This window comes from Trachemys scripta, chromosome 1, assembly GCF_013100865.1.
Source record: "Trachemys scripta elegans isolate TJP31775 chromosome 1, CAS_Tse_1.0, whole genome shotgun sequence".
Classification (NCBI taxonomy): Eukaryota; Metazoa; Chordata; order Testudines; family Emydidae; genus Trachemys; species Trachemys scripta.
This window is the reverse complement of record NC_048298.1, coordinates 246,319,389-246,337,954: the sequence shown is the minus strand read 5'-3', so window position 1 is coordinate 246,337,954 and position 18,566 is coordinate 246,319,389. Positions and strand designations below refer to the sequence as shown.

The 18,566-nt window shown below is 43.4% G+C and overlaps 1 protein-coding gene and 1 long non-coding RNA gene across 2 annotated transcripts in view; both read left to right on the top strand.

Annotated features, from left to right (window-relative positions):
- LOC117870814 (protein-lysine methyltransferase METTL21E-like) overlaps positions 1 to 9,275 on the top strand; it is a 30,683-nt gene extending 21,408 nt beyond the window's left edge. Inside the window, exons 3-5 of the mRNA XM_034758187.1 lie at positions 4,988 to 5,145; positions 6,742 to 6,859; positions 7,813 to 9,275. Of these exons, the coding sequence (XP_034614078.1) occupies positions 4,988 to 5,145; positions 6,742 to 6,859; positions 7,813 to 8,216 (680 nt within the window). The 3' untranslated portion in view covers positions 8,217 to 9,275. The remainder of the gene's footprint in view (positions 1 to 4,987; positions 5,146 to 6,741; positions 6,860 to 7,812) is intronic.
- Positions 9,276 to 15,310: 6,035 nt separating this feature from the next.
- LOC117871395 lies at positions 15,311 to 18,341 on the top strand. Its single transcript, XR_004644209.1, has 3 exons — positions 15,311 to 15,391; positions 16,386 to 16,621; positions 18,201 to 18,341. It is a non-coding gene; the product is annotated as an uncharacterized LOC117871395 (long non-coding RNA).
- The last annotated feature ends 225 nt before the right edge of the window (positions 18,342 to 18,566 follow it).

Here is an 18,566-nt window from a genome sequence, read left to right as displayed (position 1 = left end):
GCATGGAGCCCGCTCAGCTCAAGACAGCAGTCATGAACATTGTAAACACCTCGCGCATTATCGTGCAGTTTATGCTGAACCAGAACATGCAAAACCAGGCGGCGAGGAGTAGGCTACGGCAGCGTGGTGGCAAGATTGATGAGGACATGGACATGGAATTCTATCAAACCGTGGGCCCCGGTGCTTTGGAGATCATGCTGTTAATGGGGCAGGTTATAGCCGTGGAACGCCGATTCTGGGCCCGGGAAACAAGCACAGACTGGTAGGACTGCATAGTGTTGCAGGTGTGGGACGATTCCCAGTGGCTGTGAAACTTTCACATGCGTAAGGGCACTTTCATGGAACTTTGTGACTTGCTTTTCCCTGCCCTGAAGTGCCAGAATACCAAGATGAGAGCAGCCCTCACAGTTGAGAAGTGAGTGGCAATAGCCCTGTGGAAACTTGCAACGCCAGAAAGCTACCGGTCAGTCGGGAATCAATTTGGAGTGGGCAAATCTACTGGGGGGCTGCTGGGATGCAAGTAGCCAAAGCAATCACTGAGCTGCTGCTACGAAAGGTAGTGACTCTGGGAAATGTGCAGGTCATAGTGGATGGCTTTGCTGCAATGGGATTCCCTAACTGTGGGGCGATAGATGGAACCCATAGCCCTATCTTGGCACCGGAGCACCAGGGTACCCAGTACATAAACCACAAGGGGTACTTTTCAATGGTGCTGCATGCACTTGTGGATCACAGGGGACGTTTCACCAACATCAACGTTGGCTGGCTGGGAAGGGTTCATGACGCTCGCGTCTTCAGGAACACTACTCTGTTTAAAGGGCTGCAGCAAGGGACTTACTTCCCGGACCAGAAAATAACCATTGGGGATGTTGAAATGCCTATAGTTATCCTTGGGGACCCAGCCTACCCCTTAATGCCATGGCTCATGAAGCCATAAACAGGCAGCCTGGACAGGAGTCAGGAGCTGTTCAACTACAGGCTGAGCAAGTGCAGAATGGTGGTAGAATGTGCATTTGGCCGTTTAAAAGGTCGCTGGCACTCGTTACTGACTCGGTCAGACCTCAGCCAAACCAATATCCCCATTGTTATTGCTGCTTGCTGTGTGTGCCACAATCTCTGTGAGAGTAAGGGGGAGACCTTTATGCCGGGGTGGGAGGCTGAGGCAAATCGCCTGGCTGCTGATTATGTGCAGCCAGACACCAGGGTGATTAGAAGATCACACCAGGAAGCGCTGCGCATCAGAAGTTTTGAAAACCAGTTTCATGACTGGCCAGGCTACGGTGTGAAAGTTCTGTTTGTTGAAAACCCGCCCCCATGATTGACTCATTCCCTGTAAGCAAGTCACCCTCCCCCCTTAAATCACAGCTTGCTTTTAAAGGAAATAAAGTCACTATCGTTTAAAAACCATGTATTCTTTATTAATTGATTATAAACATAGGGAGAGAACGGACAAGGTAACCCGGGTGAGGTTTGGGAGGAGGATAGGAGGGAAGTAAAAGGCCACTGAAAAAATTCAATATGACAGCCTTTTGGTTGGGCTGTCCACTGGGGTGACGTGGGAGGGTGCACGGAGCCTCCCCCCACACCTTCTTACACATCTGGGTGAGGAGGCTATGGAACATGGTGACGGGGGAGGGAGGTTATACAGCGGCTGCAGCAGCACTCTGTTATCCTGCTGCCATTCCTGAAGCTCCACCAGATGCCGGAGCATGTCCGTTTGATCACGCAGCAGCCCCGGCATTGCAGCCTGCCATCTCTCATCTTGAGTGTCCCTCATGACCTCACATTCACTGGCATCTTTCCTGTACTTAGATACCGTGTCCTTCCACTCATTTCAAATGAGCTCTTTCACTGCGGGTGCATTCCATTATTTCCGAGAACATCTCGTCTCGCGTCTTCTTTTTCCGACGCCTTATCTGAGATAGCCTTCGGGATGGAGGAGGGAGGCTTGAAAAATTTTGCAGCTGCTGGAGGGAGGGAAAAAAGGAGAGAAATTTTTAAAAAGATACATTTTACAGAACAATGCTTATACTCTTTCACGGTGAACAACACTATTCACATTACATAGCACATGTGATTTCAGTACAAGGTCGCATTTTCCATCTTAATATTGAGTGCCTGTGGCTTTGGTGTTAGAGATCACATACGCAGGTCCGGGCAACAGAATTCAGCTTGCATGCGGCCATGGTAAGCCATTCTCTTTCGGCTTCTGTGCCCTCCTTTCCCACATACCAAGCAAAGCCTGTTGAGTGCTGCGGTTTTCCTGTTAACCTTCAGCAGCAGAAAACAAACTAACCCCCCCCCCATCCAATTCTCTGGGATGAGCACTTTACCCCTCTCCCCACCGCGTGGCTGGTATCGGAGAAGATCCCTGCTAGCCAAAGGCGAAAAGCTCAGCACCAATTCCCCGCCCCTGCGCTTGACTAACTGCAGGGAAGGATTTCTTTTCAGCCACAGGCAAACAGCCCAGTAGGAACGGCCACCTTTGTCCCCTTAATTAAATTCCCGTATTTCAACCAGGTTACTATGAGCGATATTGCTCTCCTAAGGATTACACAGCGAGATAAAGAATGGATGTTGCTTGAATGCCAGCAAACACCGGGACCATACGTTGCCAGGCTTTGTCATGCAATGATACCAGATTACTTGCTACTAGCATGGCGTGGTCAAGTGTCCTACCAAGGAGGACCGAATAAGGCTGCACTGCTCAGAAACCTTCTGCAAAGGCTTTTGGAGTACCTCCAGGAGAGCTTCATGGAGATGTCCCCGGAGGATTTCCGCTCCATCCCCAGACACGTTAACAGACTTTTCCAGTAGTTGTACTGGCCGCGAATGCATCCCAAGTCCTCAGGGCAAATTAATCATTAAAAAACACTACCTTTTAAAATATAAAACATGGTTTAAAAGCAAAACTCACCTGAGGTCCCTTCCATGGGGTCATGGTCTTGGGTACTGGCTTGGGAGGGTACTTCAGTCAGGCTTAGAAAAAGATCCTGGGGAGAACGGAGTGCTGTGTGCTCTCCGCAAGCTCGTCCTCCTCCTCCTCTCCTTCCCCGTCCGCAGAATCCTCAGGTGTGGCTGATGAGATTACCCCCACCTCGGAATCCACGGTCAGAGGTGGGGTAGTGGTAGCGGCCCCCCCTAGAATTGCATGCAGCTCAGCATAGAAGCGGCATGTCTGCGGCTGTGACCCGGAGCGACCGTTTGCCTCCTTTGTTTTCTGATAGGCTTGTCTGAGCTCCTTGACGTTCACGCGGCACTGCTCTGAGTCCCCATTGTGGCCTCTCTCCCTCATGCCCTTGGAGATTTTTTCAAAAGTTTTGGCATTTCGTCTTTTTGAACAAAGTTCTGCTAGCACTGAATCCTCTCCCCATATAGCGATCAGATCCAGTACCTCCCATACGGTCCATGTTGGTGCTCTTTTTTGATTATCAGCCTGGATGGTTACCTGTGCTGATGAGTTCTCTGTGGTCACCTATGCTCTCCTGTGCTGGGCAAACAGGAAATTAAATTCAAATGTTCGTGGGGCATTTCCTGTCTACCTGGCCAGTGCATCCGAATTCAGATTGCTGTCCAGATTATTCACAATGGTGCACTGTGGGATAGCTCCCGGAGGCCAATACCATCGAATTGCAGCCACACTAACCCTAATTTGAAATGACCATATTGATTTTGGTGCTACTCCGCTCGTCGGGGAGGAGTACAGAAATCGATTTTAAGAGCCCTTTATTTCGAAAGAAATGGCTTCGTTGTGTGGACAGGTGCAGGGTTAATTCGATTTAACGCTGCTAAATTCGAATTAAACTCATAGTGTAGACCAGGCCAAAGACTAACAAAATTTATTTGAGCATATGAACAGCCTTCCAAGGGGAGTAGTAGGGGCAAAAGACATATCTGGCTTCAAGACTAAGCTTGAGACGTTTATGGAGGGGATGGTATGATGGGATAGCCTAATTTTGGCAATTAATTGATCTTTGATTATTAGCAGGTAAATATGCCCAATGGTCTGTGACGGGATGTTAGATGGGGTGGGATCTGAGTTACTACAGAGAATTCTTTCCTGGATGCTGGCTGGTGAGTCTTGCCCACATGCTCAGGGTTTAACTGATTGCCATATTTGGGGTCGGGAAGGAATTTTCCTCCAGGGCAGATTGGCCCTGGAGGTTTTTTGCCTTCCTCTGCAGTGTGGGGCACGGGTCACTTGCTGGAGGATTCTCTGCATCTTGAGGCTTTTAAACCACGATTTGAGGACTTCAATAACTCAGGCATAGGTTAGGGGTTTTTACAGGAGTGGGTGGGTGAGATTCTGTGGCCCGTGTTGTGCAGGAGGTCAGACTAGATGATCATAATGGTCCCTTCTGACCTTAAAGTCTGAGTCTATAAGTGGGTTTTAGCCCATGCAAGCTTATGCTCAAATACATTTTAGTCTCTAAGGTGCCACAAGTATTCCTTGTTGATTCAGGTTGGTATTTTGACTCTTTTTGTACATTGTCAAAGAGAATAGCACTCTTAGAACCCATAAAAAGGCATAGGAAATAATAAATGAAAAAATACACAAACAAAACTATGTGTGAGTAAAGAGCATAGCAGCAGCAATTGAAAATACTTCCTATTGTGGTGTTGAAATTAATAAGCTATTGTCACTTTTCTAATTGTTTTCTTTATATTTTCTGTATGCAGCTGCATCAGCAACAAGGAGAAGAGATGCATTATGTGATCTGTATAAATAGTTTTGAATTATATTCCAGGAGACTCCTCCTATGTTGAGGTTGTTGTTAGTAGTATTACCACAGAGAGTAGGACCGTATCATACCAAACAATTTATTGTAAAAGGCATTTCCACTATCAGGCATAAGCCAGATTGGAAGCTAGAGAGCTGCCTGTCTGTGTAAACCCATATCTTCATGATCAGTCAATTCTGCTTCTCATGTCACAATTTTGTTACAACATTCTTTAACTTATATGATCTTTATCATTTTACTTCCAGGTAATAATGAAGATGAACAGACAGTTGCAGAAATCATGAGAAGGCGTTTTTCTCCTGCTGTTGTAACTAACAGACCCTGGGAAGGTTTTCATTTTGCTGGCCATGAGATAAAAATTATAGAAGCCACCGAATGTTATGGGGCAGTAGTCTGGCCATCGGTACAATATTTATGCAATATTATTGTTTTTTTCCCCCCTAAAAACTCTAGCCCTTTAAATTGTTTTGCATATTTGTTGTTCAGTCCTGTAAAACCAAGGGAAATGTTCATCATTGTCTCCTCTTTGCAACCCACAAATCTTTTATGTTAGAGCTGTGCAAGTGGGAGCTGTCCACACATCCACAGAATTAATCATGAACTTGCTGATGCACAGGGCTCCCTAGTCCCTCAGTTGTAGCAGGTTCAGAAGGAAATGGGGGGCATTGTCCCAAAAGTTGCTGAAAGCACAAAAACTGAAAAATGAGATATATTTCCTTCTGAACCTGCTACAAGTGAAACAAGGGAAAGAACTATTTTGTTCTATCTTGGACCACTTAAAAAGTGGCCTTCCTAAAAGTGATTACTCTTGCAAGGAGACCAGAAGAGCTGGCAACCATTACATCTGTTTTTCATGGGTACCCGGGAATTTTCTACCCAAAGTTGTCATCTGACATTTACCGGAACTTGGAAATAGTTTTTAATTTCTGCCCAAACCTGTCTTCAGAAGGAAGCTTCTTTGGAATACATATACATCAGTTTTGTGTTAATCTATGCATGTCCAAGGCAGTCTACAAATGTGATCTCTTCCCCCACCCGCTCCAGCCCCCATAGACTAGGAATCAACATAGTAAACAGAAACTAATGTAGGTCTTGAGAGAAAATTTTCAATAAGGATGTAAGAACCACTGAAATATTGTCTTTTGAAAAATCCCAGCAACACACATGGGAACCATACCCCAAAACCGTTATGTTAAAGGGTATTCATGGTCCAACAGATAACTCACAGAAACATGGAGATTCAGAATCACTGCTTCCCCTCCCTCTGCTGGGGGGTGAAGTAAATCTCAGTCTGCCAGCAATTGTTTCTGGGTTGGTTCACCTGGTCCTGACGAAACATCTCCTCTTCATTCTGATAAACGACTATGCTCCCATTATTCTCATTGTTTCTTGCATTTGAGGCACAGACACAGGAGTCAGGAGACGTGGGTTGTGTTCCCAGCCCTACTGCAAGTTTGTGCTGTGAGGTTGGGGAAGTCACTTCAGCAATCTGTGCTTCAGGCTCCTCATGCCCCCTCACAACGGGGATGACAGTACTTCTTTATCTCACACAGGGAGGTGGGGAGATGTTGGGCAAACATGTATGATGTTTGTGAAGTGTTTTGAGAATCTGGAATGGAAGGAGCTATTTAAGTGCAAGGTGGTATTATTCAGATAGCTGTGATTGGAAAAATAATGCTGTTCCAGAAATTAGGCAGCAGAAGGCGCTGTTGGAGGCAAAATATATAATCTCTGCGTCAGGTAATGGGTAAAGGATGATCTTTTATTGCAAGAGAGAGCCAAGATAAAAATGTGCCTTATTACTGTGCAGTTGGACTTATTCAGCTTAAATAGATGTGAAATAAATTACATAAAATCTTGACTTTTTAAAAAAGCTATTTTTTCTTGTAATTCATATGCAGAAAGGTCAGTGCTCATATAGGTATGGATTTCATGTGTGCACAGAGTGATATTTCTTTTTGTTTTGCTTTGTTCAATATGTTCTTGTTTCCCCCGGCAGGCTCTTGTTCTATGTCACTTTTTGGAAACAAATGCTAAACAATACAGCCTGGTTGATAAAAGTGTAATTGAAATTGGAGCGGGAACAGGGCTGGTCTCCATAGTAGCCACTTTACTTGGTAAGTGCTGGCTGTTGCTTTGCTGGGTTTGGAAACTTCATTAAGATGAATATTGATGACTATTGGAGCATATAGTAAGTTGTTCAGTTCCTCTAAAATGTTGTTGAAAACCGAGGAAGAAACACTGAATCCTTTGGGGTTTTCAGCCAACTTGGAAGCCAGTTTTGCTTTTATCTCCATAAAATTACTTGCCCTCACTTTAGAATGCCTTGTGGGAGGGTACAGTAGATGTGGCTGCCATCCAGTATTAAACAGAGGACAGAAATTAGGTGCTGTGAGAACTAGGGTTCTTACTAGACCAGGAGGTCAAAGAGATATAGAAGAGGCTGGATTCAGACACAACCTCTCACAAGAGCAGTTTATCTTCTGACTATTAAATAACCTCTTCCTGGTTTCCCAAATCACTTTCTGTTTTCCAATTTGTAACCTGTTCTTTCAGAAACGTATCCTTGAGCTTGCTGTCCCGACATTGTCCATTCTGTCTTCTTTCCTGACAGCCTGTTCTTTACCAACAGTAACTGGAATCACTAACCACCGCAATGTAACCAAGGACACAATTTAGCTTGCAGTGTCTTTTATTACTGTATGAGAAGAAAAGAATCCAGGGGATTCTCAGATCCCAGGCTGACTTTTCAGGGTTATAGTTAGAAACCCCTCCCCCCATCTTTTGACTTGTATATCAAGCAGATTTGATATAAAGACCCCATAAAGGTGGATTCCCAGGATATCATTTTGATCTTGCAGAGCAGGACCATATTTTAATGATATTTTTGGTGTGAAAACCTAATATACTTTTCTAGTGTAATGGAACGCACAGGAGGTTTTTTTACAGGTATATTGTACATGTATATGGGAGAGACCTGGAAAAGCAATTGTTTTTGCAGTAGGTTTTGTGTACAGATTACTTCTTAATTCTTCAAGGGTTAATCCTTGGTTGTTGTTTTTTGTCATAGGTGCACATGTGACTGCCACAGATCTGCCTGAAGTACTAGGAAACCTTCAGTACAATATTCTCAAAAATACCAAAATGAAATGTAAGCATCAGCCCCAGGTTAAAGAACTCTCCTGGGGAGTTGATTTAGAGAAGAACTTTCCCAAGTCGTTGTGTCAGTTTGACTACATAATGGCTGCTGATGTTGTGTACTACCATCCCTTCCTGGAGGAGCTGCTTCTTACCTTCCATCACTTGTGTCAGGACAACACTGTTATTCTCTGGGCCATGAGATTCAGGCTGGACACAAAAAACCAATTTATGGGCAGATTTCAGGAATTGTTTGACCTGGAGGTAATTTCCAATTTCCCCAGTTTAAACATAGCATTGTATAAGGCAATGAGAAGAGGCAAGAAGATGACGTGATTTCCAACTTGAGTATTAGAAAGTGTGTGTGTGTGGAGTTTGAGTTTCTTCACAGGTTCCATGTTAATGCTTGATGACACCTGTAGATTATGGTGCTTTTTAGGGTTAAATCAATGTCCTGTCATAAACAAAATGTAAAACTTCTTACATGCTTGAAAAGATATCCTAAATTAAATTTTCATCTACTGGTACATGTCAGGGGAACATATCGTTGGCATTTTCTGAACTTTAGGTGCTAAACTGTGCAACACTAATATTTTTCACAAGTTATGCGGATCATATATCCACAGTGCTGTAGTATTGCTGCCAACAACTTTCCATTGCAGCTTATAATAGTGCCTGATAAGATCAGATGACTACACACAACATAAGATTATAATCTATTTAAAATTAAAAATTGTGGTATCAAATTGCACTCTGTTTCCACACTGCTACCCATGCTGTTCAAAGTCGCGTTCTTTTAATAACTCCCACAGGACAATAAACCAGACTGGACAGAGTACGGAAATATATACTGTAGTGAATAGTTCCATGGCAAGCTTTCTGTGACATCTCAGATGTGAGCTCCATGCAGGCAGCATGCCTTTTGGGATGTCAGGGCAGCAGATGGATGCCTCTGTCCCCTTCAGAAGAAAGTCCCTTCCCACCACCACCCTTTGCCTTCTCTTATGCATGGTGATTATGAGCCTCACAGCCTTGGGGCAAGTTGTAAACTTTAACAAATGGTCTTGTGTAAGGATAATGCAGCATACTACCAATTCCCTTTAAAAAAAAAATTCTCAAATCTTTGGAGCTTTGCCCCTCTCAAAATAGACAACTGTGGACCTCTAGCTCTGAAAGCACAACAATATGAACAATTTTCCTCATGAAAATGTTTTGCATCACTGCCTCATTGTGGTAGCTTGAGACCAAAATGACTTAATTTGCATGCTTAATTACGGGCAAATCATAGAAAAAGTTGCTTAGCATCTTTGGATAGGCCTGCTGTGACTGTCTGTCTGTATCCCTGTGTTCACCTTTTTACAAAACTATAATGCATTTTGTACAAAGTATGCCATGTGAGGTATCATTTGAAAATTCATAATTTACTGATTATTATTGTCCTGGTAAACTGTGTGTGGCAACATTGTATGTAAAGTTATAAGACTCTACTGCAGGGGTCGGCAACTTCTGGCACACAGCTCACCAGGGTAAGCACCCTGGCGGGCCGGGCCAGTTTGTTTACCTGCTGCGTCTGCAGTTTCGGCCGATCGCAGCTCCCACTGGCCATGGTTTGCTGCTCCAGGCCAATGGGGGAGGGGGGCCGGCCGAGGGATGTGCTGGCCACCGCTTCCCGCAGCCCCCATTGGCCTGGAGCAGTGAACCATGGCCAGTGGGAGCTGCGATCAGCCGAACCTGTGGACGCAGCAGGTAAACAAACTGGCCCGGCCCGCCAGAGTGCTTACTCTGTATGAGATTGAGACATACTCCAACTCTGTAAAAGCAGGCACAAACCAGTTCCCCAAAGACAAAAGGCAAACTGACGCCTCAGCCAGGTGTCAACAAAATCACATGGACTATCACCTGGTTAGGCTGCCATTCTTTGATAAGAAAAAGGGTGTGAGTAAGAAATTTACATCTTGGCAAATAAACAGCTGGAGGTTCCCATCTCCTCAGACCTTCTGTCTCCTGAACCTCAGCTGGAGATAATTTTTAAAATAAAAGAGAACCATAAGAAAGGGGAACAGATGCCTCAAAATACTCCTCCCTTTCTCTCTACCCATGACATCAACAACACCTGAAAGACAAGGAAAGTAACACTGAACTGGGGAGGGGGTTAGGTGGAAGAATCCTGGCCAACTGAAATCCAGACAGTAAGACTGTTCAAACATGTGGTGAGAGAGACCTTTGCTTTGAATTCATTTAGCTTGTTAAGTTAGATATTAATTTGTTTTACCTTTTATTTTGTTGTAACCAACTCTGACTCTTATGCCTCATTACTTGTAATCACTTAAAATCTATCTTTCTGTAGCTAATTAAACTTGTTTTATCTAAACCAGTGTGCTTGGATTGAAGTGTTTGGAAAACTCCATTTGCGATATCAAGATTTGTGCATATCACTTTCTATTAATGAAATGATGGATTTATATGAGCTTGTATTGTTAGGAGGGTGCCAGGCAGTAATAAGACACACATTTCTGGGGGAAAGTCTTGTACTGGGAGTTTGCTGGTGTTGCCTTGCAGTGTAATTCATGGGTGGCTGGCTATAGCATTTATACAATATAGCTGGGAGTGATTTACGTTCTGGAGGCTGTGTGAGAGCAGACCAGGAGTTGTTACTCTCACAGCAAAGCAGTGTAAAAGGCACCCTAGGGTGGAGAATTGAGGGGACACAGCTGTCCATCAGTCAAGCACTATACGTACCCTGGGTAATTTCACTCCCACAAAATAATTGATCTTTAATTGTAATAGATTTCTGATGACCACACAACTTTGCTTGGAACTGACCAGAGAATTTTGTTTTAGGGAGGTTTATATGAATTCTTTGGATATTACTACATTTCCTGAGTCACTTAATAAGTAAGTATGAGATCTTCAGGTCAATTCCAGCCTACTATGCAGAAAGGCAAACCCAGCTGCTTGTGCTGGGGTCCACGCATAGTTACCATCATTTAAAAAAGTTTTGTCAAGGACAATTGTTCAAATAACCTGCGGTCTTAGGGGCTGATAGGCTGTGTTAGGTGGGGGCCTTTCTTTGTGCATTTGTGTGAATTGTAGCACTTGTTTATGCTGATTTACAAAATGCATTAAACATCACAACTCCAGGGTCAAACTGGAAAAAAATAAAGTGGAACAATGAAGCAACTTGTCTAAGACCAACGAGTGACAAAACATGCATTTGAATGCAAGGATCCCTTGTTCTCAGTCCTGCACTTGGTCCACTAGGCTACGCTGCTTCTCAGACTATTGAGCTTTCATTCTCCCAGTGGTTAGGGAGCACAGTGGCTCTGGACAGCAGGGCCAGCTCAGCTGCAGGAGGCAGTGAGGAGGGACCTTGTGGTGATCCTAGAGTTATCCGTGGCTCCCAGCACAACCCAAGTGGGATGGGAAATGTAGAGACAATGGACCATGATCTTGTCTCCCCCGTTTTTAAAATCTGGTGGCAGATATGGCAAAAGCCAGCACTGGATGTTAGATGGGGATGAAAATTAATAATTGAGAATTTTTAGGAAAAAAATCAATGACAAACTTTCCACCTTAGTGGATCAGTTTTTGTTTCCAAAACTCTGCACAAGGAAAAAAGGGATACAATTTTTTTAAAAGAAAGTAGAGTCCCTCTGCCATTTCTAGATTCCCTGAATCACAGGAGTTTATGGCTGTGAACCTGGCACCCTGAAGGTCATTTGTACATAGGAACATGTAATAGATATAGGAATAGTGCTGGCTATTAACATGTAATTAACAAGGCCAAACCCCAAACTGGAAAGTTCTTTAAAAGGGGAAATGAACTCCAAAATATGTCAGGGAAATATGGCTGGTTGTCTGAAAGAAGAAAACAGAAACCTTCTGTGTTACAAAGAAGCAATAAAATGCAGCTGCTTTTCAGTGGCTGTTATACTGATTAGTTCTTCAGCTAAGGCCCAGTTCTTCAGGCTGTCCACATACTGGAGTCCCTTTGAAGTCAACAGGATTGGGTCCATAAGGTGAACTGTTTATTAACGTTACTCTGTTTTCTCACACCTCTGTTTAGCAAAGTTGTATGAAACTTCCTGGGAATGCTTTAGTGGTTATCTGTTCTATTGTGCCTGTGACCTTTGGTCCTCTGTTATGACTATCAGTGAATTAACCATTACCAATGTGAGGTTGGAGGTCATATACTGCATTTGCATAGAGAAATTATTTCTTTTCTTCAGTAATAGTCCTCCCACAATAATGTCAAGTATGGTTATAGCTTCCCAAGGCAAGTTCCCAACGAACTATATTTTTTAAAATTACTTACACAGAGTTTGGTTTTTGTTCCTCTTTGAAAAAGAGAATCTAATGCCCATGCTAGTTGTTGGCTTGCTAAAGTACTGGTGTATTTGCATTGCACATAACTGTACACTCTAGTCTAAAGATCTTTGATAGCTACAATTGGTAGTTGTTTTGAAGGAGGAGAAAGCAATGAAGTCGAACAATTTTTTATAAGTGAAAGCCCTAACTGTGAGGAATTGCTACAAAGGCTGTAGTGAGATTATGTTGGCTATGAGGAGAAGGCTATCCAAATTGGGAGGTACTGTATAGAACGGTTAGCCGGTTTTCCACATAATTTTACTTTATGTTCTTTATGTGCTAATCTAACAATTATTTCACGAACAATATCTGTAAAGTAATGTGACCACATTTGTTAGAATTTCCTTGCCTCAAATATCTTGCATTTGAATCTTAAACTTTAATGTGTTTCATCCGTTTAATTTTATCTAGTATTTATACAAACATTACAACAATGTTCTTCCATTCATTGCGTATCATAGTGTCTAGAGAGTTGTATTTACAATTTTTTACTTTTCACTATTAAACATTAAAGTAACAAATTTCCTCATCCGTATAGGGTTTCCATATGCTCATATTGAATATTTTTCTCTTACTGTCATACAATGAGGTTGTGTGTCTAAATTATTACCCTACATTTTCCATGTTCATGCAACTAGATCAGGCTTTTGTCTCTAATAGGTGCAAGAGGAAATGCTGCTGAGCATTTCAAAGAGTTCAACTGGGGTGTAGTTCTTTTGACAGCACCAATATAGTGGAGAGGTGTGGCCTAAAGAATACAACTGCCAAGAAATTTTCAAATAATTGCACCTCGGCGCACATGGTCGCTGGGTAGCAAATAGCTTGTACCAGATTTTGCACCTCTATTAGTCAGTATAAGGTTAACAGCACTCACTCAAGTTGCATTGCATGGCCTCATCAACCTCTCTTTATACTGCGGAGAAGCTGGAGACATATTGACTGTCACTCACTGTAGGCTGAAGAATGTAAGTGAGTAAGTTGGAGGGGGCCTGATGATCTTTATAAACATTTGGGTTAACCTGAGGTATAGAGAGCAAGGGGTCTTTAAGAAGAGGTGGCTTTTTACAGGTACCATGGATAACACAAGAGTCAGACATAGACTTTCCTATCCTCAAATTTTTGTCCTGAGATGACAAAAGCTTTTGGGAGATTTCTCAGGCCCTCAGGAATGCCTCCACAATTATGGGAATCTTGGCCTGGTCATGGCCATCAGTGCTACAGTGGTAAGCAACCATGGAGTGACCTCAGATAGTTTAGAAAAGGAAGAGAGATGTGTCCAGGCAAGACATCACTGTTGCATCTTAACACTTTAAAGTCATAATGGATTTATCTTCACAATACCTCTGTGAGGTAGGGAAGCATTATTATTCCCATTTTACATATGAGCAGGTTGTGAGGCACAGATTAAGTGACTTGCCCAAGGACACACGGGAAGTCTGTGGCAGAGCTAGGAACTGAACCCAGATCTCCTGAGTGAGCGTGCGTACCTCAAACCACAAAAATGACAGCTCTTGATTCCTTGTGCCCTACTATTGTTAGAGTTCACATGCAGTAGAGCAGGAGTTACATTATTGTTATGATTTAAGTTATTTTTTCAAGTCTGGGTTGTTGGGTTTTTTTTGTTTTTTTTTTTTTCAAAGGGGAGAGAAACCAGATAAACGTGTGAGGATCTAGGGGGGTCAGGAAGAAAGCGTCATGCATTTAAACTTCCCATTTTATACAAATGGGCCCAGACTACACCCTGAAAATAGGATCTATAGGCCACAGTGAAGTTTTATGACTTAGTTTCAGAAGACTTCTGAGATATACAGGTTTGACTACCTCCATTCTGCACCTCTGCGAGGAATTAAAAGGGGATATGGAGAAGCACGTAAGAGAACTGTGCTCTACTTATGATGGTCAAAGTCAACACCACTCTAGGGTTGCTGACAGTGAGAACATTTCAGAGACTCAAAGGAGAGTGATAAGCTAGACCTCTCCAGTTGCATCGAGCAATTTGTGTATTATTCTCAGGCAGGTTAATAATTACACTGATTTTTCCAGAGGCAGCAAATCGGTATAGGAGTCTTTGATACTACAGACTTCCAATCTGTCCTTTGTGCTCCTGACTATACTCATGTTCTTCCTAGGCTTTTGGGGGAGCAAAAAGGGGTTCCATTAACTCAAGCTGCAGCTCACCTGTGAGGCAAATTGAATAGCCACAGGTATCACTCAGGAGTATACCATGGCTGTTACATTCTCAGATCCTGTGGTGTGGCAGTGGAATAAGAGACCAGAGAAAATGCTGGAGGCTGGCTTCTGGATAAAGACAGCAAATCCGCTCATGGTAGCATTAGCGTTCTTGTTATGGTTACCCGCTCTGGGCTGGTGAACAGATTTCTTGCTCATAGGGAATACTCTCTATGCTTTCAAAACATGGTTCATGACTCCTTTTACTGATCTCAGCAATACCTCAAAAGGAAAATTAGAATTCTCTTTACCAAGCCGCCAGCTCTACCATTGGCAGAGCTTTCAGAACCCTGACAATGAGATTCTAAGAGGATCGGCTGTCACACTCGTGTATAAGTTAGCAAAGGTTTATGTGCTCATTCTGGCTTATTGTAAGGGGCTGTTGGTTGGAAACCTCTGAGGTAAATACTATACAGATAATTGCACTTTCCGGTAGGGATTTCATGCTTCACCAGAAAAAAGGAGAGAACAGACAGAGGAAAAACAAGGAAATAATTGCAGCCGGGTTAATTGTATACTGTCTATAATTTTTTAAAAGCATGAATCCATGCAAAACTCATTAGGAGAACACTACAGATAAAATCTTGGTGTGGAAGGCTTCAGTAGCAATTTCCTTTAATAAGGAAATTAAAGTGGAGTGGTTTAAAACAGCACCATTTTATTTAGTAGCTTGGTTATATAAACAAATTTGCTGAACTCAAGTAGGCCACACAGTGGTTACAAGCAACTGAATAACAGGGGCAGGAAAAAGTTTAAATAAGGAAAACTAAAACTCAGTTTAATGTCTCTTTCCCTTCCTTTTTTAGATTGTGGCATCAAGGCCTCTTGTGACTGTACTCTCTGAAGCAAGCCACTGAATGGAAGTTCAGTGGCCTCTCATGGTTTTGAGGAGACATTTGAACATTCTGTTTCTGGTAAGTACAGAAGATACAGCAACTATAACCTCACCTCTGTCCCTTATGAGTGGATATTAATTTATGAGGGGTAGTTGCAATGTACTCAATCTAGTCCAGAGTAAAGAATTTTCTGTTCAGAGCTCAAACTATTGTCCTCACACCTGCACCAAACACTCTTACTTCTGCGCTGCTGCCAGCGGGTGCCATTCTCCAGCCACCCAGCTCTGAAGGCAGTGCAGAAGTAAGGGTGGCAATACCACACCCCTCCTACAACAACCTTGCAATCCCCCCCGCAACCTCCTTTTGGGTCATGACCCCCAATTTGAGTAATGCTAGTCTCTCCCATGAAATCTGAATAGTATAGGGTAAAAGTAGAGAAAAGACCAGATTTCACGGGAGAGACCCGTTTTCACGGTCTGTGATGTGTTTTTCACGGCTGTGAATTTGGTAGGGCCCTAGGTATCAGCTTTACTTAATTTAAGCGTACTTGCTAAAGAAATGGCTGAAGAATGGGTTCTGTAAACTCAGGTCTCCCTCCTTAGTTTGGAAATAATATAGATAGCATTTCAGCTTTGATGTTGCTCCAAAGGTCCATGGATGACTCGCCTGTCTCCTATTCCAAATCAGCATGTCACACTTAAATAATAATCAGGGATTTGATTACCACTCCCAAAATAGCATTATGAACCAAAAGGCTGTAATCACTCTGACTGGCCACTGGAGGTCACCATAGCTCTACAAAAATAAGCAACTCTTAATAAATAATTCACAATAAAAATAGCTTAAAAACGGAGCTGCTCTGTGACTTTATAAGTAACTGGTGTGAAAACCGTGGGGTACAAACAAACACAATAAGCTACGATTACAAATATATGACATTCACAGGAATTATTTTAAGCAAAAAGTGTAGGAGTCCACTACCCACAGCCCCCTTCTGTATAAAGTGAGCATCAACCATGCTGTGAGTGGCTGAAGAGAGGAGAAATTAACCCCTGGTTTTTCATTTTTACAGGGTGGAGGTGGAGTTGCTCCACACAACTGCTGTCTGAGGTTTCTTCTTGTGACTCTCCTCCTCTCCCAAAGCAGAATGTCTTTCAGCTGGCCTCCGATGTAGGGAACTTGATCCGCAAGGGCCTAGGCTGAGGGTTTGAGTCTCTGGCTCCTGAAAGCTTACCTCCTCATGAGTACGACACCTGTTATCCTGCAGGAATATCATCTTTCCCTTCCCTGCAGCAAACCTCTACATCAGTAAGATTCATTGGCCAGGAACTGGAAGCAGCTTGGGATATTCTTGAAGCATAGTTGCGTGCTTGAATTAGCTAGTAGAAAGCTGCCCTGATAAAGGCATACCAAATAGCCATAATTTAAAAATAAGAAAAATGTTAAATGTAATAGAAAAATGTCTGATCCTTCAGCAATCCTCTAACAAGTGGGTTTTTTTTTTCTTTTGCCTTCCTGGCTAAGTGCCCCTCATAGCCTGTAAACACACATTCCTTAGACTTCTAAAATTTTCCTCTTGTGTCAACTGAAATAAGGCCAAAATTCTCCTCTGCTGTCTGAATTGTAGCTCTCTTGCATGTACCACGTACAGAATGAGCAGTACAAACCCACACTGCTCCTGGGAAAGGACTGTTTTGCCCACTCATTGCTCTGATCCTGGGAGGTACTAAGCAAGCTGGCTCTGATCCAGCAAAGCACTTAAGCACATGACCAGTGCCATTGACTTCAATTATTCAAACTAGAAGGGGGGGGGGGGTGAGAAGATGCTGAACATGTTGAGACCCAGCAGCCACGGGTGCTTATGCAGCTCCTTAAATTATTATTGATTATCTGTATTCTGGTAGCATCTATAATGGGTGCTCTGCAGTCACACAGGAAGGCACAGCCCTTGCCCCAACAAGCTTACAACCTAAGGCAAGCAACATAGGAAAAGTGAGTGAGAGAGACAACACACAGGGCCAAAGTCTCTGGTCTGCTACAGCTCCTTTGTACCACTCACACAGCACAAAGGGGTGGTATTTTGGCTGGAGGTAGCCAGTGGAGAATTCCCCTTGTGCGGGGGGAGGGAGGGGAGCTTTCTCTTCTGGCATAAAGCTGTGGGAGGTGGCATACAGGCCTCCTGCTCTAACCACCCATCCCCCCACCTGTGATGAAGAGAAAGGGAGGAAGCCTGCAGGGACGGTATGTGGTGGAATGGAGTTTACACTGCGCCTGGGACCTGCTCTCTGACACCACTCCCCGCTGTGCCAGATGGAGTTCCAATACAGGGGACAATTTGAGTCACAATCAGCATTGGTTACATTTAAATATTGGCTATTCCCCTCTGTCCTGCTACTTATTCATTTGAAGTGAGACTCAAGGAGGAATTTGAAGGAGGACAGGGAAATTTACGGTTCCATTCAGGGAGGGTGTCCCAGGCACAAGCAATAGCATGAAAAGACATAGAGACATCTTTAGGAAAAAGCAGACAAATGGGACATGGTCAGGACTGGCATTATTACTGGAGGGCCTGTGGGTGACTACAACGAAGTGTATAGACATTCTCGCATGTAAAGAGCTGCTGGGTTTCGACCTGTCATGTGGCAGATCCTAGACTAGGTTATAAAAGGAAAGGTAACTGGTACGAAGGAGGCTATGAGAGGGGAAGGCTGTGTCCTTGCTCCTCCCAGCTGGCTGCAGCTGGAAAGGCCTAAGGTGGTTAGTACCCAGTAGTTTGAGTTGTTTAGTTCTGGTTTTGAGTTTGGTTTTTGAAAACCGAGCCAGCCCCGAAGAAAGGGATGTGAAGAGGCCTTAGCTGAAATCTTACTTTTTTTCCCTTCTCTTGCAGGTGAATCTGCACTTCAGATTGGTACTGTGGTAATAAGCAAGAGTGGATAAAGAGCAGGGAGAGGGGCATTGTGAAGGCAAGTAGCTTGGACTTGTACTGGAGGAGAGCTTCAAAGAGAGAAGTGACATGATCAGAGAAGCAGGCAAGGAAGGTGATCTCAGCAGCTATGATTGACATAGCCTGGAGGAGGGCAACATAGGTTTCAAGGAGGCCAGAAAGATGTTGCAATAATTACTGAGTTTTCAGAAACCTCCCACTCTCCTCATAGTTGAAATAATATCACATGCTCTTAGCATCTTGTTGGCTAACCCAATCTTCTTCAAAATCAAAAACAGGAAGTGTTTTGTTTTGGGTTGATCTCTAGTG